Source organism: Pithys albifrons, chromosome 21 (genome assembly GCF_047495875.1).
Source record: "Pithys albifrons albifrons isolate INPA30051 chromosome 21, PitAlb_v1, whole genome shotgun sequence".
NCBI classification, from domain to species: domain Eukaryota; kingdom Metazoa; phylum Chordata; class Aves; order Passeriformes; family Thamnophilidae; genus Pithys; species Pithys albifrons.
Window position 1 is genome coordinate 196,535 of NC_092478.1, and position 27,111 is coordinate 223,645.

The 27,111-nt window shown below is 44.4% G+C and overlaps 2 protein-coding genes across 5 annotated transcripts in view; one reads left to right on the forward strand and one right to left on the reverse strand.

The window, feature by feature from the left end:
- The first annotated feature begins 1,038 nt into the window (after window positions 1-1,038).
- YWHAE (tyrosine 3-monooxygenase/tryptophan 5-monooxygenase activation protein epsilon) lies at window positions 1,039-22,222 on the forward strand. Its single transcript, XM_071574770.1, has 6 exons — window positions 1,039-1,237; window positions 10,907-11,106; window positions 15,707-15,813; window positions 16,347-16,553; window positions 17,317-17,453; window positions 21,312-22,222. Exons 1-6 carry the CDS (start codon window positions 1,174-1,176, stop codon window positions 21,362-21,364), a joined length of 768 nt encoding a protein of 255 aa, XP_071430871.1. The 5' UTR covers window positions 1,039-1,173; the 3' UTR covers window positions 21,365-22,222.
- A 1,006-nt stretch (window positions 22,223-23,228) lies between these two features.
- Window positions 23,229-27,111, reverse strand: part of MYO1C (myosin IC) — a 56,481-nt gene continuing 52,598 nt past the window's right edge. For all 4 annotated transcript variants that reach the window (XM_071575109.1, XM_071575113.1, XM_071575108.1 and 1 more), the window contains 4 exons: window positions 26,807-26,877; window positions 25,973-26,070; window positions 25,619-25,718; window positions 23,229-24,698 (listed from right to left, as the gene is read on the reverse strand). In XM_071575109.1, the coding sequence (XP_071431210.1) occupies window positions 24,672-24,698; window positions 25,619-25,718; window positions 25,973-26,070; window positions 26,807-26,877 (296 nt within the window). In that variant the 3' untranslated portion in view covers window positions 23,229-24,671. The remainder of the gene's footprint in view (window positions 24,699-25,618; window positions 25,719-25,972; window positions 26,071-26,806; window positions 26,878-27,111) is intronic.

Below are 27,111 nucleotides of genomic sequence, written 5' to 3' on the forward strand. Positions count from 1 at the left end.
GATACTTGATCCACGTCCTGGAGGTGCCAGGGCTGGCGCAGTCTGTGCCGGCAAAATCTACCACGGTCTTTGTGCAGTTCTCGCCTCTGGAGGGCCGAGCATCCTTAGCCCGCACACCTGGGAGTTATTGGGAAGACAGACAGCAGTTAATTTACAGCTACCCTGAGCAAATCACAGGGCGCCAGGATGGTCTGGGTTGGGTGGGGCCTCAGAGCTCATCTCGTTCCAAGCCCCTGTCATGGGCAGGGACACCTTCCACGAGACCAGGTTGTTCCAAGCCCCATCCAGCCTGGCCTTATACAGGGATGGGGGATTCCTTCCAGGGATGGGGGATTTTGAAGATCAAGTTCATGCCAGCCAAGCATAATCCATCCTCTTACTCTTCTGAAATCATTCTGATTTCAGAAATTGAGGCATTACCTGTTATTTAAATATATGCTTTTTTTTTCCCCAGAAGCACCCCTGTGGATCTGTCCATTTTAATTTTTAGATTTTCTAGCCTCTTAGAACTGTGAAATTACCATATCCTATGTCAGACATAGCATTGGGGGTGATATTTCTCTTGAGCCAACACCCTGGAGAGGCAGCAGAAAGCTCTGACTGACTGTCTGCTCTTTGGTTGTAGGCTCACCTTTATGTGAGGAGCATACGCCGTGATTTATACAAGAATACAAAAGGGGAATTCTATTTGGAATACAATACAGACTATAATATACTATGTGTAATACTGTATGTATGTATATCACATATATATGTGGATATATATTTTCTATACACACACACACACCTACACGTATATGTAACATATTACTACATGTAACATGATAGTGTAGTAGATGTAATACAGAGGGGTAATACTATTTGTATTGTCAGCGTGTGAGGGCAGAGAAAGATCCTGGGGCAACCCCGCGCCTGAGCGGGGCCGGGCCCGCTGCCCAACCACCAGCGCTCCGCGCCGGCTCCTCCCTCCTCTTCTCCCGCCCTCCGCCCGTTGCCAGGGAGCCGCCGTTGCCATGGGAGCGGCGGGGCGCATGCGCGTGCCCGCGGGAGTGCCCGGATGCAGCGGGAGGAGGCGCTGCCGCCATATTTGCCCGGAGAGCAGCGAGCTGGTAGCTGCTGAGCCCCCCGGACCCATCGGCTGCCATCCGCTCCGCGCCGCCCCGCCCGCAGGACATGGACGATCGGGAGGACCTTGTCTATCAGGCCAAGTTGGCTGAGCAGGCTGAGCGCTACGATGGTGAGCGCGGGCTCGGGAGGCCGTGCACGACCAAGGGAAGAGGGAGGGAGGGAGCGGCCACAAAATGGCGGCGGGGCGGGGGAGAGGGGCAGGGGCGGAGGAGGGGGTGCACACAAAATGGCGCCGGGGAGCGCCCCGAGGCGCCGGTGGAACCGGGGATGGGGGGCCCGGGCGAGGGGGTGTCTTGGGCTGGGGCGGGGCCCCGGGCGGGGGGCGGTGGCGGCAGGAGCCGGGAATAAAATGGCGGCCGCGAAGGACGAGTCCAAACGGGGGGGGGCGAGGGGCGGGGAGCCGCCCCCGCCTCGGGGAGCCCACAAAGAGCCCCGGCTGCCCCTCCCGGCTGCCCCTCCCGGCTCCGCGCGCTCTGGCCGGGCTGGGCCCGGCGCTCTCCCCGGCCGGGCCGCGCGGGGCGAGGGCGGCTCGCCGCAGACAACGCCCATGGTGGGGGGCCCGACCCGCGCCCCTCGCCGGCCGGGCTTGGGTGGGATCCCGGGGGGCAGGGCTGTGCTTCTTTCTGTGCCTTCACCCCCGGCTGCAGATGTGCTGCCCCTGGCGAACCCAGAGAGAGCGAGCGCTCACCTTGCAGGGATGGAGTACATGATTCAGTGCCTGAAGAAAACGCATATGCTTTCATTATGTGGTAGAAATTATGACAGATCATTTTACTTTTCCAGCATCTGCTTTTCATCCTTTTTCCCTTTTAAGCTTGTGTGCTGTCCCTGATCATTAAATATACCTGATCATTTAACATCTGGGCAAAAAGTGGTAGGGGGGAGGAACTGGCAACCCTGAGTGGTCTCTTGGCCCAAAGACGTCTGTCTTGCAACTGTTCCTTTAAGCACGGTTCCCCTGCATACAATAGAAGGGGCCTTTAATTTTCTCCACGATGTTACTCTTCTGGGACTGTTACTTTGCCCCAAGAGCTATGATTATTCATTTAAAATGAAATAAATAACCCTTGCATGTGGAAAGCATGAATGCAGTTACACTGCATTTAGAGGTAGGAAAACGCTGTGGGTACTTTCTGTTTATAAATTTCATAGACAACGTGACCAAGGTTTCACCAAATGACAAATTTTTACTGAGTTGTGCTTAAAAAAATTCTGGTGACACCATTGCAGAACATCTGAAAAATGCACATTTTGGGGAGGAAAACAAACTACAACATAAAGGAGGCCTAAGTAAGACTTTCAGTTATAGCTCCGATAGAGCAATAAGGTAGAACAAATGATACCACTATATGAGAGCAGTCAAGCGCTTTCCGTAACAACTGAAGGACTTAAAGGAAAATATGTCCCCCCAAACCCTGGTATTGGGGTCCAATGTCATTGCCTCGGGCAGCGGGGCACATGTTCTGTATTCCACGGGAGGTGTGCAAGAGGGAAGGGTTCTCTGCCTGCTGTGGAACAGAACAGTCAGTGCAACTGGAAGCGTTGGCTTTGGTTTGAGGGGAAACCCCAGTTAGATGCTTGGCCAGCATCCTGGAGAATTCGTTATCCTTGGGAGCTCTTGAGGCATTACTTTCTTTCTGGGGTTTTCTTAAGTCAGTAGGAAATCATTTCTTCAGAAGGTAATTAGACTCTTCCTCCATGGTACAGAAATGCAGTGCAAACCTCCTGTCAGCTAATAAAAATTGATTAGTAGGCATTATTGCCTTGATTCAGCATTTCCCTTGGTGGACTTTTGGTTCTACCAAAAGTACTGGGAATATTTGCTGAACAAGCTGCCTAGAGCAAAATGTGGAAGACTTGCTCTGCTGTATTGCTTCTGACTGGTAATGAGACTTGTTACAATTTAAGAGGGAGCACTAAACTTAAAAGTTGCTTTGTTTAGATCACTGCTGTGTGTTTTAGACTTCCAGAGCTTTTAGGAATCAAGTTTGGTAAATATATTTCAGGTGAGCCCTCTAATTCTGCCAGCTGTTCTAAATGCATTTTCACATTGCTCGTGTCCATGTCCATGGCTCGTGTCCAGAAAAAGTACTGTAGGTACTGTTTCATCATCTAGTTTTGTGTTCTTGTTCAGCTGCAAAAATTAGAAATTATTGGCATAATTTGTTCTTGTTTATATGAAATAATGCAGTTCTGCCAAGACCATAGCTAAGACTGACAAATAATTCTGTGAACAAAATGCTTTGGGAAGCAGTGTGGTCACAGTATGAGTTAAACTTAATTTTGCTCCTTAGTTTGATCTTTGAGGTACACAGTTGTGAGGTCGCAGTTACTGATTGACACATGTAAAATGAGGTGATGGTAAGTACTGTCTGCAAATATGTTGGAATACAAATCTCTTGGGTAATATGAGTGTGACAGGTTTTGTGTTTGATGTTAGGATAGTGTCAAGTTCTGGCCCATCTTCTTTCTCCTGGAGCCCATGTGGTGGATTTCTATTTATGCATTGCTCTTGGCATTTATAGCAGCACTTATGGTGAGCATCCAACTGTGGTTTCTTTGGTGTTACTTGCCTAACCTACTTAGGAAATTCAGGAAGTCTTAGGAGCTGTGTTTGTGAATGGTTGGGAGTCTAGTCCTGTATCTGTATTGGCCTCAGAATGTTGGCCTAGATTAAGAGGACAACTTTCTAGGTACTTTTGCAGTGTAAGTAGCACTTAAACCCTGATCTCTAGAGATAGTCAGACACCCAAATCTCTTAATATCTTCACAGACCTGCTTAGGCATGTCATGGCAGATCACAAAATGCCAGGCAGCTTACTTGTAGTACAGGAAGCTTTGTGAGAAATCCCACTTACTGCTGTTCTTTCGAAAATTGTCTTTGGTTGAAGAACCTGTAACTCTAAATGGTCTCCTTTTTTGGAAAACAATTGCAGTAAGTAACATTGTGTTGTCTTGTGAAATTACCATCCTAACATTTGAGTTTTTTATATCAAGAGGTTGGATCTGGATTGCTGTACGCTGCTGCTGAATGTTGAAAGCTCTTCCTCATTGTGCAAGCTGGGTAACAGCTTTGTTTTAATCAGACTAAAAAAATTCTATGCTTTAAACAGCTGCTTTGTGCCATAAGTCTTGAAGTATATAACTAAAGTGAGGTGAAATAGATAGAGTTTTTCCCTCTCAAAACCAGGTCATAGTACAGAGAAGTTAAAAACCCAAGCCATGCATGTTTGACAGGTCTCTTGGCTATTTAATGCAGCAAGCTGCCAGCTGGCTCCCTATGTCTTTGTAAATTGCCCATCAGGGAGACGTGTTTTTACTGTGAGGGCAGCGTGTGCGGCAGTGGTTTCAAGTCAAGATTTGAACACCTTGTTGAAAAAATTGTTTCATAGTAACAGGCCTTCGTTTTAGAGCTTAATGAAGAAGCAATCAGTAAACTAAGTCACTAATTTGAATTTAAGTTGCTTATTAATTTCAATTTGCAGATGATCAGTCTCTTTCAAGCAAATGTCAAGCAAGTGTTTTGAGTTCCCCCCATTACTGGTTGCCACTTACCCTGTCTGTACTGTTGTAGTGACGTGGGGTATGGCTCTCTGAACTGGTTAGATGTGAAAATGCTACAAGGCAGAAAAATCTCAGCATATCCCTGACAACTGTAGGAATCTTAAGAGCTGTGTGGCCAAGACAGCGTTGGAGGAATAAGACTGTTCATTTTTTTAAATAACACTTGTACATACTGGGACATAAATTTACTTGTGATCGTGAGAAGTTGTGTGGGATAGGGCCTTTGTCTGTAATGGCCTTCTTGAATTTCCTGAGGTGTACCAAGAGCAACCAAAGGAGGCAAAATTCTATAACTGGATGGTTTGGTTTTCTGCGAGGAGCCCAGAAGGCGAACTGGTGTCCATTGCACTGAGTATTTGTGTTAGAACATTACTAAGTAGCAGATCTCAGTCAAGCAGAGAAGTGTATGATGAGGTGCAGTCTGTACATGTTTGCTTTCATGCTGTAATGTGTGTTAGGAATACCGGGGAACCCTCTTAATTTATGTTCACAGTTTGAAGAGATTATTATCATGATTTAGAAATGATGTGCTTGTTGCAGGAGGAACCTGCGATAGTCCGTAGGACTGATGATGCAGAAAGTCCCACTGTTGTCTGGATAACTTGGCCTTAACCTGTGTGTTTCTCCAAGTGTATGAGGGTGCAGGTGTGTTTCGTAGTAATGTCTGTTGCAGAGTCAAGCAATCAGATGGTTGAAGTGTTTTGACTGCACCAGCTCTGGTAAACCTTGCACAAGGAATAGCAGCATAACTCTGCTTCCTTCACAAAATAATAATCAAAGCCACTGTGCTGGATGGATATTATTCTGGTTTTGGGTGGGTTTTTTCCCATCTCTGCCTGTTGCTTGTCTTAACTTCTTGGATCTACCTGTTAGATTCCTTTGTGCTTGTTTGTATAGAACTTCTTCATGGTGGTCAGTGTGGAATGCTTCTGTTTACTTGGGTTCTAGTCTGACGCTGAAAACGAGTTCACTTCTCTAAATTAGAAGCAAGATTAATTTTTTTTCCCTGAGTAGTTGTTGTCTGAGCTGGTGACCTGAATCAGCCAGTTGAGAGGTCAGAGGAGTGTTGAGCTGGCATGAGGGAATTGATAGGGATAGGGGGAAAGCCATCCTCTCTCCTGCGTGTGAGCTTGGGAATGGGTTTAGCCATCCCCTTAAGTCTTGCTTGTCAAGCACTGGATTTATTAAGAGAAAAACCTAATGCAGATAATGTAAGAGAGTGTTTAGAAGAAGAGTTCCTGATGGATGGAAGATGAGACCTACTTTCTCTTGGCTTGAATTTGGAACTCATTAAATAGGGTGATACGCACTGGTGCCAGGTGGAATATGCAGTTTTGAGGAATGCAATCTGTGGGCATTAATCTAAACAGTTACAGTCGTCACTTATTGAATAAAATACACTTACTTCTGTTTCTTCAGTTCTGTTTGTTTGTTCTTAGCTGTCTGCTGCTACTACTCCTAAGTTAGTACTTACCATATGATTCCATTTTGCTGGATCAGTTCGAAGTGTTAATACGTTTCCCAGCACAGATCCTTGCTTGATTCCACTGGTGTTCTTTCTCTGTTCTGAACATTTCAGTCTTACATGCATACCGTGTTTCCTGTCCTTCAGCCTAGTGTTTATCCATGTGAGGACTCCCTTTTCTATCCCGTGGCAGTTGAGGTCCTTAAAGAACCTTGGGTGAGGGACCTTGCGAATGCCTTTGGGAAATCCAGGTAGACTATGTCAAGCATGTCTTCCTTGTCCATGTGCTTGCCTCATTCAAAGCATTCCAGTAGATTGTGAGACATTACTTGAGTTTACAAAAGGCCTTGCTCTACAGTACAGTGATTGACCTTTGATTTGACCGCTGGTGAATGTCAAGTTAATGGTTTTGTAGTTCTTCTTGACCATCTGTTGGAGCCCTTCTCAGATTAATAGTACTGGCCGCTTTGTGTTTGCTGCTGCTGGTGAGGTCTTAACTGAGAGATTACAGTTTAGAGTCAGATACTTGTTGCTGATCATCTTTTGTTCATTGCAAGAATGAACAACTACAAGACTAATACTTGTATGAAGTCCTCTCTGAATACTGGTTACAGTGCCCGATCATCTGTGGCAGACACATGGGAAGACTGTTTTTCACTGTGTTCTTCACGTCCTCACAGCAAACTGGGATACTCGGAGCTTTTAGGTCTTGAAATGCTGAAATAGATACTGGGTAACAGCTTAGAAACTTGAAAAACTTGTTCTGCTTTACTGCCTTTAGATTACGGCAGTAGAAGGGATTAAATTTAAAACACAGTTTCCTTTTTCTGATCTGCTGCTGACGTCTTAATGGAGAGTTAGGACAGTGCTTCTGCTATTCTCCATAAATACTTAAGAATTCTACCTTTTGGGTTCTCCTAAGGTTCATGTGCTTTGGCTGTGATGACCATCAAGTCATCTCCATTCCACCTTTACTCAACAAGTTCTTTTTCTGTCTTATTTCAGTGAGCTTTCTCACTTAAGTAGTTCCTCTGTTGGAAGTGAAACACAGCACTGAGAGATTTTCTTGCTATTGTTTTTCCTGTTGTAGTGTTGAACCAGTGTGGTGGCAAGGGATACTTGCTTCAGCTGTAAGGTTGAAGTAGATCCTGTGTACTGTTGGAAAGCGTGAGAAGGGGTTGTACAGTATATAATGAGGTGCATCATAAAACCAACCATCTCAAACTGTGAGGCACTACGTGGGACCCCAGCTAGAGGTTGCAAATGCTGTAGTTTTGCCCCAACTGGTTCTCTTCAGTGCATCAGCCTTTGTTTAGGCCAAGTGGTTTCTGTTATTGCAGGGATTTTGGTAGAACTATCAGATAGTGGGTTTTCCTTTGGTAGGGTCTGCTGTTCTTGTTTTGTTCCTATATTGGGAAGGTTTTTAGTATTTCCACTAAATTTGTTGTACATCTCCCATTTCCGTATTTCCTTACACAAGGACATTGCAGTTCCCCTGAGTTTCTTGGATTTCTAGAGTTTAAGAAGCAGTGAACACGTAGTTTCTAATCTCTGTCTTTTGGAGAGGCAATCATTACTTTGTGACCTACTGTGAGTACTTGCACAGCACAACCCTAACCCTAACCCTTTCTTCAACTCCTGTAGCTCAGCCCCAGTAGATGGTTATGAAACGTGTACTTCTCACACTTGTAAAACTTGCCCTTTACATTTTAGGTTAGAGTAAGGCTTATTTTTTGGCTTTCACATTAAGTACCCCATCCCCAGTCATGTCCCTTGCTGTCTTGAAAATCTCTTGTAGGTGGCTGTCAGTGTAGTGGTGACCACTGTCCAAACTTCATGCTTTCCAAGCTGTGTATGTGTGTCCCTCCTGGTAGTCAGCAGCGGCTGGAGCGGAGTCAGCAGTGTTTGCAATGAGAAGCCAGCATTTTAAATCATAGAAGTAGAATGTAGGAACTTGGCAAAATTATGTGGGCATCATTATAGTTTTGTATATTTTAGGCTTATGGGTGGGATTCTAATCTGTAGTTGTGTAGTTAACAAGTAATAGGATTAAGATTCTGAAGAGAAGACCTTTCAGTCCCATGTATCGGGAATTCCTTTTGTATTCAGAGGTTGTGTACCCAGTATGAGGAGTTGGTAAAACTGGAAGGTTTTGTGCTTCAAGACAAATGAAGAAAACCTCAGGTACTCCCCCAGCCCCCAGCATCTTGTTCTCAGTGACTGTCGCTTGGCAGAGAGTCTGAGTTCCTAACAACTCAATCATAAAAATGTTGGGGTGATAAGGCCTGCTTTAAGATAGTAGTAGTTCTGAGCAGGTGGCTCCAGTGTTTCCATGGTTTTGGTGGATAGAGGATAGTTAATGACCACCTTTGCAGCAGGTGGAGCAGGGGGAATAAGTGCTGACAGAGGTGCTTCCCACAGGACTGGTGCTTGGACATGCCTCTGGACCAGTGACTGCTCAGCTTGCATTGGATTTGTCATGCAGTGCACAGAGGTGTTGGACCTCTGTTTCAAAATGTTTAGGCAAATAACGGATAAAATGCTGCAGAAGCCAAGCAGTTGATGAATCTGTAATGATAATGCTTGAGTGTACTCTGAGAATCGCATGCTTATTTATGGGGAACAGCAAGTCTTGTGTATAGTTTCTTCCTTTTTAATTTCCACATTAGACAAATTCTTACAAGGAAGAGATTTGTGAAGGAGGCTGTAATACAGTTGATAAAATATGCCCATTTTTTCCCCAGTTGTTGCAATTTTCTGATACAGGCCAAAAGATTTTGGAAACTGTTACGATACACGTTTCTCAACCTCCACACTTCTGGACTAATTAATATATTTATTACATGAGGTAGGTGTAAATAGTTCTTGGTTCTCTTCATTTAGAAGCAGGTTTTCTATAAAAATACTGTAGTAGCATCCCCAGTAGTATCATTGAAGTGCTCTGTAGTTAATGCCAGTGCTTAAAACACAATAATATAAACTGTTTTTAAAGAAGGGCAGGATCTTCTGTAAACCCAGGAGTTGGTGTGTGATGGTCAGAGTACAGGGTTGCAATTGTAATTGAAAAAGTGTGGTGTTCTTCAGAATCCTGCCAGTTTCAGAGGTTTTAGTGTTACTCAGTTTCCTCTGGCTTTTGTAACTTTGGAGAAGATCTAATGAGATAGATTTGTTGAGATCTTGGTTCATTAAGCTTGCCACCTGTCTAAACCCATGTGTGTTTGTTAGACTAAAGATCTTCAGAGTGGTAGAGAATTCTGTGATTTTGAGAAGCAAAATCTACTGGTAGAGATTTTTTTTCCCCACTTCTGTTAAGAGCCATTCTAAAACTTTGGCCTACGCATGTGGAGAGCTGTTGGAGACTGATAACCTTGTTTTTACCAGGGAAAGATTGAGCCTTACAGTCTGCATTGCTGAAATAGCTTATTCCTGTTTAAATTGTGATTTTGACACCTGAGGTTAAAAAATGACAGTTAAGCTTCATTACTTTGCCATTGCCTGTGCTGCCATGACACTGCAGAACATAAGGAGACAAAATGATGGAAAGGATGATGAGTGAGCAAGGGAAATAGGCCACAGAACAGTAGCAGGGCATCATGTTAGGGAAGGCATAACTTAACTTGTAGTTTTACCTTTGGCGGAAGGGAACGTGTCAGCCGAGCGTCCCTCTCTGCCTGGCAGGTAGCAGTGACACTGTTGTTCTCTTGAGATGTGGTAGCTGGGGCTTAGTCTCATTCATTATGGTCATGTTTTCTGTCTGCGGGATTCCCACTGGTTCTAGGAGCTGGAAGGAAAGTGCTGAATGAACTGGAGCACTGTGTGGCAGGACAGAGCACTGAGCCCTGGGTGTCTCATACTACGCTCTCAGGGGATATTTAACACCAGTTTTCTCATGTGTTTCAAGCAATCATAATGTGGTTAGGTAATGAAAGGATCATAACCTTCCTTGAGTAGTTCAATCTTTTGCTTCCACTAGAGCATAGGAAAGCTGTATTTGGTAGTAGTTGTTTTAACCTCAGGTTTAGAAGTCCTTTTCAACAGGCTTAAAATGAAAATACAAGTTAATTCACGGTTCGTGTAAGTGACCGCTTGGCATGGGTAGGTACATTTGCCCTGGGTACCCTTAGGATTACTGTTTTTGTTACATCTCCAAGCACCAAATTTTTCTTTTGGAGATTCCTCTTACAACTTTGAGTCACTTCCCTAATAACAGTACTCCTCCTTCTGTTTTTGTTAATTACCTACCATGTTACGCTGTGTTCCAGTTGACAAATTAGCAGGGCATTCTGTAATTTTTCAGTTTATCCTGACTGTGCCAAGAGCCAGGTTACATTTGGTCATGCTTTTCTCACTGTGCTCTGAAGCACTTTGAAGAGCACACATTCCTGTAGGATTGTATTGATAACTGATATCCACTGTGGAAAAATGTTCTTGCTGCTAAATCCTTTTTTTCCTGTTATAAAAGCAAACACAACCCAAACCAAGGACCAAAAAAAACCCCAAAAACTAAACTAACTTTAAACAATTTTTGGGGACCCTTGTCAAATGCATTTAAATGAACATCAGATGCTTCCTTTGCGTATGTGCTGATGGATTTGTTTGGAATTCTCCAGTGTAAAAGTGAGGAGTAAGTGTGGGTGAAAGGAGGAGGAAGCCTAATTTCATAAGCTGTCATTATTGTATGACTGGTGTTGAATGGTTTGAAAGATGCTTCAGCTGACAGAAAATAATTGCCTGACCTTTTCCTCCTAGAAATGGTTGAGTCAATGAAGAAAGTGGCTGGAATGGATGTGGAATTGACAGTGGAAGAAAGAAACTTGCTTTCTGTTGCGTATAAAAATGTGATTGGAGCCAGAAGAGCTTCCTGGAGAATAATCAGCAGCATTGAACAGAAAGAAGAAAACAAAGGTGGAGAAGACAAATTAAAAATGATTCGGGAATATCGGCAAATGGTAAGATGTAGTTGGTCTCACAGCACAATGTCATTTGGTTGCAGTCCAGTTTTGGTACCCTTGCCTTAAACTGCCCTGGTGATCCAGACTGCCTGCAGTGTGATCACCTGTAATAGGATGACAGTTTTGAAAGGATGGAGTTTATTGCTTATCTGGAGAACAAATATCCTTAGTGGAGGGGAACGGTTGGGTGTTTTTGTGTAAACACTGAAAAGGGCAGTAGACTCAAGAGAGGGAGACCTTTTCTATTAGTGCATCAACAGCTCTGCCAAGAATATGAACTGTGCTGGCACCTTTTCCTCCCTGCTTACTCAAGGCTGCACATGCTCAGAAGGTCTTCTTTCCCCTTGAACCTGATTTTTTCCAAATGACTTTTGTTTTTATTAACACTGTTAAAGGAGGTGTTTGGCTGTTAAGCTTCCACTTCTGATAAAAGTTGCTTTGGATCGTACAGTGATGCTTTGTGTGATTCCAATTCTCTGTCCTACAGAGTTCAAAATACTAATGGTTAAAATGCTGGTGGGGAAGGATCTTTAGTGCTATTCTTGGCTCCTTTGCCTTGTCTCTTATCACTCCATGTTCCTGAGGATGGTGGATGCTAAGATGTCATGGTCATCTCAGCTGTGAAGCTTGCACATGTAACTACCTCCAGGGCCTTGCTGTTTTCACTCTCTTGAGAGGGGGAATATTGATCCACATACCTTCATGCTGACTAGTCAGTGTGTGCAGCTTTGCCTGAAATGGAGAACTTGGAGCAAGCTTTGGCTTTCATTGGTAAGGGCTAATGAAACCTTCAGCTATTAGAACAGGGAGTTGTTGTTCCTCCCTCTCTCCCCTTCCCTAGGTGATGGTTTAGCATGGAGCAGGCATACTCCCATACTGTTTCAATCCCACACATTTCTGCAGAGACTTAATCTCCATTATTTGAGGAAAGGTGCCTCCACATGGTTCACATCTTCACTGCCAGAGAAACAGTGGAGTCTATTGCATCACTTGGCACTGATTAATTTACTACCACTGGAAATGATGTTGGCTTGAAAATCTCTCAGCAATGGCTCTGGCATACTTTTGATTCACAGGTTTTCTTTTGCTCAGCAAAATTGTTAAAGTTTCTAGTACGTTTCTAATTCTGTGCTGGCATGGTGGTGGGCTGAGAGTCTGCCAGTTACATACAGTCCCAAATACCTTCTCTTGATGGATATCTACAGTCTTTTCTAACAGAAGAATAGCTATCTAATGGTTGGTTAAATTTGTCCTATACTGTGTGCTTCCAGTTTCTTCTGCACAAGATTTTGTGGGCAGTTACTGTCTTCTGCCAAAGATCCATTAATGGTGAAAAGACATTTTTTTTGTTTTGAACAGACTGTAGAAATAGGCATTATTCTACGTCTGTCTTTGTAAAGAGGCCAAGTACTGTGCTGGACTGGAGAGCGAGAAATGGCTGTACATAGTCCTTGAGGTATCAGGAGAGAGGGGCCACACAAAGTGCAGTGTCATGCCAACAATGTCTTCAGCTGTTAAATCCTTAAAGGGAACATCTCTCACAGTTGCTTGAGGTGGAGGAGTGCAGTGAGAACTGTCACGTGGTTTCTGTACTGAAGAAAGATTCGATGTGTCTGCTTGGCTTTAGAGAGTTTTTCAAGAGGTTCTGCATATCATCTGTAGCTGAAGACTAGATCCTGTTAGTGGCTGCTGAGAGAGTTGCTGTGAGTTGGCATCTGCTATAAGGAGAGTGTGAGTGGGTTTGATCTGCATCAGTATTTATTATAATTGGCTCATGTTGGTGTTTGGGTTATTTTTTTTTGAGCTACTAACGGGTGTGTCTTGGGACAGAACTCAAAGGGTGCTGTATTGAGAGGGCAGAGCCAGACTGGTTTTTAGTGAGGCATAAACCAGGCAACTGAGAGGTGATGGAAGACACCAGTCTGTGCCTCTACCTGAGCCACTTCAGATAAATGTAGCAAAACACATCCATAGCCATGGGGGAGAATGCCACTTACTTGCTTCCTTTGTAGGCAAGGCTGTTCTCCCGGGTCTTGTGGCCATTTGGAGACACAAAATGAGAACTTCCCTCCTCCCAGATCTCTCATCTGGCTGCATCTCTGCGACTAGGGCACACTGAGACTTGTGTTCTTCCTCCTTGAGAAGATGAATTGGGCTGTGGCTGCACACAGTGCAGTTCACTTCCTTGTGGTCAAACCAAATCCCCCAAAGCGTAGTACAGGTGCTCAACATCTTCTGCACATGTAGCAAGTGGGAATGGAATGTGTGTTTTTAGTACTCTGACTTAAAACTTGGGTTGTATTTTGGAGCAGCTGACAGGCTCTCTCCTCCATCTCCTCCTCTTAGACAGGTTAGACAATGAGTAAGTTTGCTTATTTTCCTTAGATCACCTGTGTTTACAGTCTTATGTGTCTTCAGAGTTGAGGTCTCAGCTGGGATCTGAGTAAGCCAGCTTCTGGGCACCCATTGGAATGAGCAGTCCTTCCTTGCTGGTCAGATCCTGTAGTACCAGGTGTCATATTTGGAGTTGGAATGGTGATAGACCCTAAATCTACATGTTGGGAATGCTCTGAACAGGTTTAGTGTGGGCTCTTGTGCTGGTTTGCTGGTTTGCAGAGCTTGCTGAGCCACTCTTCTCTGGAACAGATCCTTTTTGTACAAGAGCTCTTAGGGTTCTGTTGTGGTTTTTTGTTTTATTCTTAATCACCTTGATTTATATTAAATCTTTTTAAATTAAGCTTGGCCAGGACATTTATATTGCTCTGGACAGGAACTGATTTCTGCTAAGTTACATGACTGATCCTTTAAGCAAAGCTGGAAAGGTCTGTCTGAGATGACATAGAAGTTTGTACATGTATAGTTATTTAACTAAAGAGGATTAGAAACTGGTTTAATTCTTTGCAGTTTTGCTGAAGACTTCTCTGCAGAAGAAGTCACTGAAAAAGAGGATCAGGAGGAAAGAAGTTTGCAGAAACTGACTGCTGGCCAAAGGTTTTATATTGTAGCCCAAGAATATATGGAGTAGATTCCTGAAGTGACCATATTTCAGCAACTTCCTTAAGCATTTGTCACATAACCCTTAAGTATAGTGGCTGATCCTCTGAATGTCAGGGCGTTCTGACATTGTACATGAAATTTGCTGTTGATTTAATTTATCTAAAACTTTAGCAAATCTGTTACTTTGTATAAATTGGGAGGGGGGGGTGTGCCAGTTTAATACTTACTTTGGATCTATAATTTTAACGGCTTTTGGGTATAGCTGGTGTGGTTACAAGCCCTAACAGGTTTGGGAGCTTCATGGTGATTAACGTATTACATGGCAAGGAAAATGCTTGAAGAAAGGAGGAAGTCAAACTGCTTGGATGGGAGGACAGGAAGGTATGGTGGGCTATGTGGGGCTGCTCTTGTGACCTCAGACATGCAGTTTCGGGTAGTTGCTTGTAACTGATACTGATGCCTTTGCTTGAAAAATATCTACTTTATATGAAATTCGCTTGAGCCAGAGTTGTCTTCAGCTGCAGGTTCAAGTTACTGTGAAATCATGAAAAAGCAGCAAGAGGTGATTGTCTGCACTTAAACCAGCCACTTCTGCTGGAATGACATGGGAGGCTCAGGTTTTGGCGATGCTGATGTCAGAGGACGGTTTTTAGCTTTTTTGGGTGTGCTTAGTTTCTTTGCTTTCAGGTGTGAAACTGCTAAAACCCAACCTCATACAGACCTTGCTTTATATTTGAAACTAGAAAAAATGAAGGTCGTGACTATATTTTCAATTCTCACTACTAAAATGCAAGTTCTGTTTTTAAATACGGGTTTATATACTGGATCTTTTGGCCGCGGATCTCACTGATAGAGTTGGTAATTTCTGCTTTTTTGCCAAGGTGCTGTGCTCTTTGTCTTTTTTGCCTGCTTCTGGAGTTTGTTTTCATCTTGTATCTGACCTTTCTGTTTGCTTTTACATCTTTATTCTGTTCTGTACTCCATGAGTTTTGTCTTAAGGCTTCTCCTGTCAGAACTTTGCCTCCAAGTAGTCACTAGAAACTTGTTCTGAGGGTGCCGTTTAATGCTGGGGTGTAAAGGAGTTCAGCTGATTCATGTTAATTAACCTTCAAGTCGTCCCCTTCACTGTTACCACTTCAAGGGCAGCCTTCCAGGATCAAAAATGTAAGGAACTGAATTGTGCAAGCCTGGCAGTAAGGAGTTAACATCCTGAGACAAACTTAATGCAATGGTCTAGCAAGATGGCTTCTGAGGAATTTGTAAGTCCAGCATGGCTCATTAAAGCTTCTGTTCTTCTTATCTTAATCTCCTGCTAAATTGGCCTGGAGTCTTTTTCTCCACAGTCTTTAAGGCAGCAAGTTACACACTTCTTCACCTCAGACTTGCCTCTTGCCAGCTAATTGTGCAGAACTGTTGTGCTTAATGTACCTATGGAGCAGCTGAATTTTATTTTTCTCCTGTCCTACCCCTCTTTGGAATTTTATGATGTTACTTGTTTGATATTTCTCAAATAGCTCTTACTCTTATGTGCTAACTTCACCCTAACCCTAACCTCACCCCCTCTTCTAATTTGGCATTGTGTTTTTATTTTTATTACTAGGTTGAGACTGAACTGAAGTTAATCTGTTGCGACATTCTGGATGTACTGGACAAGCACCTCATTCCAGCAGCTAACACTGGCGAGTCCAAGGTTTTCTATTACAAAATGTAAGTATGTTCTTGAGAGGAAAGGGCCTCTTACTGTACCTGTCATGGAGACAAATAAAGTAGCTGTGCATGTGTGTTCTGCCCACTCAACCACAATATCTTCTTCTAGAAAGGGCAGTTCAGTTATGTGTAACCAGTGTCCCTTCTTGACTGCATTGGAGGTGTCAATGTCTTCCTCATTACGTGGTTTTGGATAGAGTTGTTTGAAATGAGGTCATGATGACTTCATGTAAACTGTTGTGCAGCTCTTGAATGTAAGAAACAACAGTTTGCTTTAATTGAGCTACTAATGTAGGAATGACATCGCTGCTTCCGTGTTTTCTGCTTTCCTCGTAAAGAGAAGAAGATAAGGCAGACAGACAATTGTCATGTAGTGATGATTTAAAACTCTGTAACGCAGTGTTGTCTAGACAGTAATTCAGCAGCAGGTCCTCGGTGTGTGAATATATAACCATCAGTTTCAGAACTAAGCCGTTAATTTAGTGTCTGGTGGGGAGATGAGGTTTACTGACTTCTCCTGCCTCTGTTTTCAGGAAGGGGGACTACCATAGGTATCTGGCTGAGTTTGCCACTGGAAATGACAGGAAGGAAGCGGCAGAGAATAGCTTGGTGGCTTACAAAGCTGCTAGTGATATTGCAATGACAGAACTCCCGCCAACACATCCCATCCGCTTAGGACTTGCGCTCAACTTCTCTGTATTCTACTATGAAATTCTTAATTCTCCTGATCGTGCCTGCAGGTACGTAGTGACTGGGAACGTGGGGAAATGCTGTGTGAGCACCAGACAGGCCGGAAGTGGTCGCTACTTGCGTTACTGCTTTTCCTCAGTGGAAACACTGGGAGGGTTTTCAACTTTGCCATTTTCTTTTCAGACCAGACGCCTGTGTTCGTGTGGGAGTAGATTGTGTATGAGAAGTAGAATAGTGATAACTTTGATTTGATCTGCTTATGTCAGTTCAGGAGCTTACCAGTTGAACTCTGTGCATGCCCTTCAACTGCCAAAAGTCTGAGATGATTTAACTTGCCTCTCTTCGTGTTGCCTATTGCACAAGCTTGGAGGGGTGGCATTACTGATTTCTGTGACCTGTGAGCATATATAGAGTGACAGTGGCTTATGTGTGGGGCTTTGGTGCTTATGAGTGCAAAAGTGTTGATTGAAGCAAATACTGTTTGTCTTCTGTTCTTGTCACTGCAGGTCGTGTGATACACTTTTTTCAGGCTTTTAGCAGACCTGTCAGTTGTACAGCAAGATATAGAAATTTTTAGTAAATCAATATTCTTGTTTAAAAAATTCTTAAGCACACAAGAGGAATGGTTTTTAAGATGGGAGATATTTGGATGAACATCTAAACGCTGTTAAATAACACCAAAATTTGTTACAGGAGCTGTGGATGTCATGCTGCCAGACTAGATGATGGGTGTGCTGAGACATGGGGTTAACTTGTGCTTTTGGATTCTGTTTAGCAATATTGGTTAAATCTGATCTTGTTCTGCCCTTACAGGTTGGCAAAAGCAGCTTTTGATGATGCTATTGCAGAACTGGATACACTGAGTGAAGAAAGCTATAAGGACTCTACACTTATCATGCAGTTGTTACGTGATAACCTGACACTATGGACTTCAGACATGCAGGGTGATGGTGAGTAAATCCTGCTCTAAAAGCTGCACTTTCCGACCTCTGCCCAGGAAACAGAATGTGGAAATGTAGTTGGGTTTGATGGTTTAATTTTGTCTTTCCTGATAATTTACCCTCCTGCTCTTCTGTCCTACTTAAACAGTGGATGAGGTGATAGGGGTGACATTGACTTCTTTTGATAAGCTTCTCAAAAAGTTGCTTTTCCCTCCCTACGTGGCATGTATGATTATTCTCAAAGTAGTGACTCCATCTTTTCTTTTTTATGGCTTGTCATGTTCATCTGTGGTTGTCATTTCAACCAGATGTGAACTTCCAGTGCAGGAGGAAACACTGGAGGTGATCTAGTTCTCCTTTTGTTCAGGTCACTCCATATTTCTGTTGGCATTTCAGTGGGTGGTTTGCTGCCATCGTACTGATCAGTCACCTTACAGCACTTCCATATCTTTTATGAAGGATTGAGTACAAAGAATAGAGTAAAATGATTTTATAAAATACTTTGTTGCCATAAAAAAAAAAATATTGGGGAAATGTACTTGCTTTTAATGCTGTCAGAATGCCAGTTTGTGACTCAAAGTGGGCTGTTGCCAGAGAAAATGCCAGATATGTCCTCTGGTAGTACCAGAGCGTGGGACATGGGTTGCTTCTGATTACTGACATTTGATAGTATTTAAATTCAGGTGGGGTTTCTTTGGCATACTGAATGGACTTTTTGGAACTCTTGACACCTCCATGTACAATGCTAAGTGAAAATGTACTAATTTTAGGGTTTTTGAGTTAACAGCTTCTGTTTCACTGGTTATTGGTAGTGAATTAAGCATAATCTCTATCTAGAAAGTTAAAACTCGGGTTTACTTTTGTAAAAATTAATGTCCTGGAGAGACAAGTGGGAAGAAGTGACCTTCGTTACTTTTAACTTGGAGGGGTAACAAAAGCAGTCCTGTTTGAACTATTTTGTGTCCTTACGAATGCCCAGAGGTTCGAACGATCACTGCTGAACTTCAGATAAATACCCAAGTGTTGTCTGCGTTTTCTAGTAAGAGGTTACTCGTAGCACGGGGTGGCCAGAAGGCCTTACCTTATTGGGTACCTTATTGGGTACCTGATTGGTGTAGTGTCCATATAAAAGCTCTTGTAGAATCCTGTAACTCTTTCCTGCCTACCTGTTTTCCTGTAGCGTGGATGGGTTTGATTGGAAATGTTCCTCAGTAGCTTCTAGCTCTGCACTTGATACTGTTGACAGAACTGGCAATACTGTAAGTGGGGGGGTGTCTTGGCTCCTGGTTTCCTCCACAACCCAGTGCTTAAGGCTCTTGCACAGGCCTTGCTTCCAAGGATGTAAGATTTTATCTTGTCGTGCAGGAGCACGTGGATGGATCTGTACAGACTCTTCTCTAAACACCTCAGGAGGCAGGAGGTGCTTCCTTGCCATGATTAGGCGTTGGGAAAAAGAAATTTGTTTGCTGTTCCCACTTTTTAAGATATGACCTTCAATTTTTTTTAATGGAGCCAAGTACCCTGGTGCTCTGTCAAAGCCCTTTTGGTGCAGTACCAAGGCTGGGTCACTGTTGTGAGATGGAAGCCATTAAAACATCTTCCAGAAGCTCTTGATTTGCCTGTGAGCTGGGTGATGTGTCTCATGTATCTGGTATATTGTAATGGATCCGCAAGATTATTGTAAAGCTCTTGAGATTTCGCAAAAGGAAATACATTGGAATAGAAAAAGATTGGAATTTCTTGCTTCATCGTTAGCTCCATAACATAGTAAAATGACTTTTTTTTTCTTTCTAAAGTATTTCAGATTATCCTCATTACTGGTTACGATGTGTGCCACAAAGATAATGATTACAAAATTGAAAGTACTGTAGAACTATTTAAAATTGTGTTGTAATTCTTCAGATCCACAAAAAAAAACGTGTTTATGCGGCTTGTTTAGACAGAGGTGCAGAGTTCAGTTCCCTCATTTCCTCACACCAGGCTGGTATGCTCAGGGAGTGCATTTACAGCTGCTGCTTCCAGAACTCCATATTCCCCAAAGGAGTAGAATCTTTGAAGAATGAAATCAATAGTGGTACAATTAGCAGTTTTCCAGGGGTGGGGGGAGACTTGAAAAGGACTTGTTCTTTCACATTAAGCTTTTCCCTGTTTCCATTTCAGCTGTGCAGGTCGTAGGGGAATGACTCTGTAAAACCAGGCCTTTACCAGCTGCTGCACTTCCATCCTATTTCCCATAGCTTTTTCCATGGCAGAGTTGAGTGTTGAGTTTATTTCCATGCTTGTAATGTCATCTCCATATGATTCCTGTTTTCCCCTTCTTTCCTGCTGTATAGATTCCTAAAGGAACAGCTGTTCATTTCCTAAAAGCTCTACTTTGTAAGTGTCTGTCCTGGCTCAGTGCAGTTTTCAGTGTCATTTTCCTGGTCACTAACCGTGCCTGCCTCTGTCCCTGCTGCTGACAACGCTTGGCCTCCGTGCTGCCATTGCAGGGCTGGGCACTGTCCCGCCAGGCTGGGACCTGCCACCCCTGCCCGGGGCTGACGTGCTTGACTGTGATCTAAAACAACTCACACGTGTGGGACCTGAGCTGTGTATCTGGATATTAAGACTATTTGGGCATGAGAAGTACTTGCACAATGGCCTGTTAGAGGAGTATTTGCTTAAGTGCATTGGTTAGAGCATGCTCAGATCTTTTAATCATCTTTCTGGGATAGGTCCTCTGCTTCAGTCTCTTAATGATCTGTCATGTAATTATATATATAAATTTTATTGTTGAATGTCAGATGTCCTGTGTTCCTAGGCCACCCCTTCCAAAATCTATTTCATATTTTACCTGGTGGTAACTGTGAATCTGGACATGCTCTGAGCAGGCATTCTGGTTATCTGCTGGAAGCCATTAGTCTCATTTGATTAGATTAAGTTTTTAATTACTAGTTTCTCTTTATAGCCCTTGGAGATAACTGTGCTTTGTGGTTTAGGATACTTGTAAAGAAAACACTTTCTCAGTCTCTCTTGCCAGGTAACTGAGTTGTGAATGTGTTATGGCACCAGCTGAAGTCCCTGAAACTTTCCCTGTTGCTGCAGAATTTTAGCCAAGCCGTGCAGGGAGGGGGTCACGTGGCTTCACTCTGGCAGCTGGAGTGTAACCAAACTGCAGCAGTCCTTATGGACAGGCCTGGTTCCACTGCACGTCACAGCCTGGTTGAATAGGTCCAAACTGGCTGTTTTTAAAAAGAAAATTTCATTCCACTGTGTTTCTCTTTACTAACCTCCTCTAGGGTTTCTTGTCATGTTGACCTTGAGATGTTTTTTTCATGCCCTTGGTAATAACCTGCCATCAGTGTTACTGTATAAAATTGCCTGAAGTAGTTTGCTGTTGTTGAGACTTGAGTGGACCTTGGGCAGAAAAAAGTTCAATTTCCAAAACCTGGTTTCGTCTCATTTCTGTAGCAAGTGTAGCTGTCCTTGGTGCTGTCTGGAGTAAAGATGAGGGGTTTGTGAAGGTGTTTTCTGATTGAAGGATGTTGATCCCCAGCCTTTCTGATGATTTGTGTCTCGGCTGTCCAGCCCCTGCTCAGCAGGACGGATCACCTGCACAGTGTCAGTTTTCAGTGGTGGTAGTTCTGTTTGTCCTCACTACAGTCCTTGTTCTAATGGCCTGTGCTGCAGTTCTGTGTGAGGTGGTGGCAGGTGATTACAAGGCTTAATTTCCATGGAAACAGTTTGCTCTGGACCTGGCAGTATTGAGTGTGAGAGTGAGTGTGTGTACTTGCATGAAACTCTTAATCTCTAGATGCTTGTTAAAGCCTTTCTGCAGGTCTCATTTTTGAAAGTTAACATTTTCCTTACTTTTACCCACTTTTGTAGGTGAAGAACAGAATAAAGAAGCGCTGCAGGATGTGGAAGATGAAAACCAGTGAGACACAAAGGCCAACAAGAGAACCCATCTCTGACCACCCTTCCCCTTCCCCACAAAAACCCTCAGTGTCACTCTGAGAACCACCAAATCTGACTTTTACATTGGGTCTCAGAATTTAGGTTCCTGCCCTGTTGGGTTTCTTTATTTTTATTTTTTTTTACACAGTTTAAAAGTTCTTAAAGGCAAGAGTGAATGTCTGTGGATTTTACTGGTGCCAGCTTTTAGGTTCTTTAAGACACTAACAGGACTGCGTAAAGACTCCTTCAGCATTACTGTCTTGTATTGCCATCAGCCCTGGATGTGACACCTGAAGGCCCTCGGGCTCGCAGGGAGCGATTTGTCCTGGCCAGGCAGGGCACGCACGTCGTGGCATCTTTTTTTTTATAACTGTTTAAACTGAATTTTATACCAGTGTTTCAACTTAATTGGGTGTTCAGCTTGAAGTTACAGGTTGCATTGGGACATATATTGTAGTGGTTTTACTGTATAAAAACAGAAGTTTCCAAACTGCTGAAATGTTGCTGAAAATCATGGTGCTGGTAACAGTTCAACAATCCGTGGCTGCTCATTCTTGCCTGTTCTTTACTTTCCCTCCAAGCAGGTTAGCATTGAAGGTGGCATTGATAAGCCTGCATGCGTGTTCAATATTTTTTCTTTCTCCCTCCCCTTTCCCCATCTCCCTTCGCTCGCTCAACCTCTTTTGTTCAGTATGTGTAACTTGAAGCTAATTTGTACTACTGGATATCTGACTGGAGCCACAGATACAGAATCTGTATTGTTCTTACTGAAACACAGCATGGAATTAACATTAAACTTAAATAAAACAAACCTAAATTAAAAATGCCAACTATTACTATGACTTTCTTTTAGATTTTACTTATTTTTGGAAGAGTAACTTTGTTTTGTTGCCTGTAATAGGAACAGTGAGAGCAGTAAGAGCCTTATTCTTCAGGCAGGAGAGAAAGGAAGATGTGGTCTGCCGTGCAAGTTGTGCTGCTGTGGGAGCACCTGCAGTGCACTGGCAGAGGCTCTTTGTGCTGTGATCCAGCCTTTCCCTGGTGCGATGCGTTCACCTTGACCAGATGCCCACCCAGCCACTTTATCACTTCCCAGCTGGGGACAGGACTCAAGTGGAAGGGAGAAAAAAATCCTATACCACCAGAAATGGTGGGTTGTGGTAAGGCAGTTTATGCAAAAAAGGAAAAAGAAAACAACACCAGCAGCATGAGCAGAGGCTGGCAGTTAATCTCTGCTTCCCATAAGCAGCAATGGTCAGCCACTCCTCTGAGCAGAGCTCCAGCATATGTAACAGTTGTCAGCAGGCAGCCAGCCTGCTTTTCCTGCTCCTTGCCTGAGCTTCTGTATTGGGGTATGGTATGGAAGATGCCCTTGCTCAGTGTGGTCAGGTGGCCCACTTGTGTGCCCTCCCAGGATCTTGCCCTCGACTGAAGGAGGAATGTTACAGTGCTGTGCTCAGGAGTAGCCAAAACATGGTATTTTGTCAACACGCCTCTAGCACTATGAGGGCTGCTATGGGAAAATAAATTCTGGCTCAGCCAGACCCACTACATCTACCTCAGTATATAAACCCCATAAACTGGTTCATCCAGTTCAGTTACACAGATGGAGAAAAGGGAGATGGGGTCTCTTACTGTCCCCCCTGCTAAGCTGATGAAAAGTCCTAGAAATTGATTTTTAAAAAAAGTTCCTAGGAATCTCTGTAGGAGTAATCTGCCCCTTTGTAAAGGACAGTAGCAGGACTACCCTCTGTAGACAGATGGGCCGACGACTCAGACGATACAGCAGGGCTAAGGTACGGCTTCCCTCCCAAAAAACATGAACATTTGTACAACAAAGACAAGAAGTGGTGGAGTTTTTTGTAAAAATTTATTCAGCATAGTCTGGAAGAGGTTACATACCAGCATACACAGCATTGCATATACACACCGCAGCACGTGGGGTGGAAATGGCCTGCAGTGTATCCAACATTCCAGGCCTGGCGCAGGACTGGACAACAGCAACATGTTGGGGCCCAGAACAGAGAAGCCAGAGTCACTGCAGTGTGAGAAGGCAGCATGTCGGTTAGATTTCATTCAAGGGCTTGCTGGAGCTGTTGGTGCTACTGCATCACAATAGAGGTGGAATGAGAAGGACTTCTAAGGCAACTGGAGTGCAGGATGCACTGTCTGAGGTCTGGAGCTGTGATGTGCAGGCACCCGTTGTGAAGGCGCTGAGGATTAACCTCTGCAGTGGTCTGAGAGCTGCCAGCATTCAAACCACATCCCTGGAGCTGTGGAACAGCAACAGTGCTGACCCAGCCCTCCCTCATAAGGCAGCACTGAGGCATTTATACAAATACTGTGGGAACTCAAACTTCCAGTTACCGCTAGAAACAAAAGCCATGTTTTCCTGGAGGTGCTGCTCTGAGCCTGCTGAGTTGCTTAGACAAAAGGCAGTGGTGCCTCACAGGCAGGTACAAGGCAGGAGGGGGGAAGCCCATATGCATCCCGTGGCCCAGGACTAGAGGCTCCACTGCCAGTTTGGAGAAGCACAAGGCAGTGGTAACCTCTGCAGTTTGCATTACGTTGTGTTTGTGTGGATATGAAAAAGTACTGTGGTATAAAAATAGCAAAAAATGGGACAGCTGAGTTCAAAAAAAGTAAGTCTCTTGGATCCAGATCAATGAAGAAAGTAGATGATGGGTTTTTCAGGTAACCATAAACTAAAAACAATAAAAAAATTCCAAATCTAAAACATAAGTTTCCACATCAACTCCATCTCTAGTAGTGCATCTCATCCTCAGCTATAAAGTATTTACAGGTTTTACTCATTTACACAATATGGCTTCACTATATTGTAACACAAAGCATTAAAATATTTCAGAGGAAAATTCTTCATAAAACATTCTGAATACGAAGTTGAGCATTTCATTGGTTTGGCTGAGAAAGCAGCAGTTACTTGTTTTCTGATTGTGCGTTTTGGTGATGACAAGCACAAATTTTGGTCATTTCCAGCAGGGCTCAAATTCTATGAAGAGTCAGACAGAGCTCCCTCTCCCCTCAAAGCCCAGCTGAATTTCCTGAGCTGTGAACGCTGCATTGGACCCCATGTTTGCCACTTGGGAAAGGAAGAGAAGGCCTTTTGTTGGGACTTTGATAGTAAAACAAAGCAGGATGTATTTCTGTGGTTGTTCTGAAAGTGCAGGTCTTTGGTAAACAGAAAGAGCAAAGCAAGAAAGGGGGGTTTGCTGGGAACAATGTTCAGCCAATTCCATGGAGGGAAAGGTCCTGATGCCACGGGACATTTCATCATCGGGAATTCAAACGAGGAGCAACCTGCAGGAGAAGGACAGGTTAGAAAGTGTGTTCAAAACATGCTGCAACGGTTCTAGTTCCAGTTGAGCTCATGGCGAGGCCGAGCAGCCTGTGCTCCTACCAGGAGTTCCCGACTCTTAATGCTGGAAGGGCAGTCAGTGCAGTCTGTATTTGTTCTGGATTTAATTCTGAGTAACTTCCATCTGACAGTGCATACATCAGACGGGCCCGTGGTGTAATGGAGAGCACTCTGGACTCCAAATCCCAAGGTTGGGAGTTTGAGTCTCAGTGGGGACTGTCTCCTGGCAGTTCAATCCCTCCCTGCCATCCGATCCCGTCAGATCTCAGATGCTGAGCAGGGTCAGCCTCAGTTGGTACCCGGTGCTGTGACAGTCCCGAGGACTTCACTGTCACTGTCCAAGCTCGCTCGGCCGTGGCAGATGGACCCTTTCGGACTTAAAGGGTGGGGCCAGTTCTGCTCATGCTGTGCATCACCTACAACATCCACTGCGCAGCTGGAAGGGCCCACCCACGTGGGGAGAGCCCTGCCCAAATCTTCCTTTGTGAAGTCTGGCCCTGCATCAGCTGTGTGGCTGTATCTGAGTGGCAGGGTGACCACAAATCAGCTGAGAAGGGGAGAGGATTTTTTGGTTTTTGCGACCTGTATTTTTAAAATTTGATTTGCTGTAGAGTAAAATGTTAAAGCTTGAATATTGGGGGAAATAAAAAGTGAGTGTCAGCAGTCTGAGTCTGAGCGAGCCTGGCAGGCCCTCAGGGCTGCAGAAATGCAGTGCACAGCTCCAGCTGGGAGAAAGGATGGGAGACCAGGACAGTGTCGTTGGGAAGATCATCACATGGTACATGTCCCATGTGTGAAAACAGGATTTCATGCCAAAATCTGAGTTTGGATCCAGTGTAAGTGAACCCCAAACCACACTCACCACTGTTAGATGCCCATTCTTGGCTTTGGCTACAAGCAGTTCTGATCCCGAGATGAAGTCAATGATCCCTTCTTTGCCTTGCCCAACTGCAAATTTTATGCTGTAAAGAGAAAGAGGTGAGAACAGCTTTGATGAGTGTGATCTCTCCACAAGCCTAGTGTGCACAGAAAAAGAGGGTAAGTGGTTGCTTTGTGTCGATGCTTATCTGCAATAGGTAATAAGCATGTTCAAGGAAACGGAGCCCAGTTAAGGTGTACTTTGTGCATTTTGATGTGGTACAGGAATGTTTCTGGTAGCCCTCTAATACTGAAGCAGGGCCAACGGAGCCCCCAGGAGGGGCTTGGTGTCACTTACCTGCCCTGGTTGATGTTGACATTGTTGACTTTGTCAGCCAGAATGGCTGTTTTTGTCAGCGTCTCAATCACGTGGTCACTCTGCAGGACAATGTCTCCCTGTGGGGAGAGACCGTGGTTCAGGATCATGGCTTTGCTGTCACTGTACAAAAATTACTATGCTGCAAGGAACAGGGACAGAGCTATCTCCACAGGTGAGCATGGCAAAACACTCCTCCAAGTGGACCAGGCTTGGTGAGGATCTCAGGGGGTCACACTGCACCTGTAGCAGTTCATTCACTCACCAGCTATCAGCAACAGGGACAAGGGACAGCACCAATCTCACTGGGCAACAAGCACTTGTGAACTCCACCTTGTGAGCACAAGTATGTACGGTTCAGCTTCACAAACTAGATTTGGAAAGGGCTCTCCCCATGTGGGTGTGTCCTTGAAGCCTCAGCAGTGGATGTTTTAGGTGAGGCACAGCATGTGCGGAACCGGCCCCACCCTTTAACTCTTGAGGTTCATCTGCCACAGCCTCAGGAGCGTGGACAGTGGCAGTAAAGTCCTCGGGACTGGAACCTACAGCCCCAGGCATTGCCAGCAGGTCTCCCATCCAAGTACTGACCGGGGCTGACCCTGCTGAGCTTCCGAGAGCTGATGGGATCTGGTGTCAGGGAGGCATTTAACTGCCTTTGTGAGCACAAGTAAATAGAAGTGAAAATACTCCTTAGAGCTGGCACATAGTTGCACCCCTGTCACATTGTGTGCCCCGCCTCCTCCCAGTTAGATCTGCTCTTTGTGCTTTAAATCTTCCCTAGAGGTGGCTGGAGGAGGGATGGCTGAGTCCCCCTACCTTCTGTTTGTTGTCCTCACAGTGCACGTGTAGAACAAACAAGTTGTCGCTCAGGCTGCTGACAGAGATGCCTGTGGGAAAGAGTGGCCAGGTGTCACCAGCACTGCTGGGACCTTGGGAGTGTTCTACAACCTCTCCCAGGAATGCACAGAGACCTGACAGCTGAGAGACTGAGGAGGGTACAAGGGGCTGAAGTGAGAAGTTTCAGCCAATGCCTACAAGGATCACACTGCATCAGACCGCAGTTTTCCGTCTCACCAAGTTCCCCCCTGCTGGATATTTCGAGGGCCAAAAGCTGCAGCAGC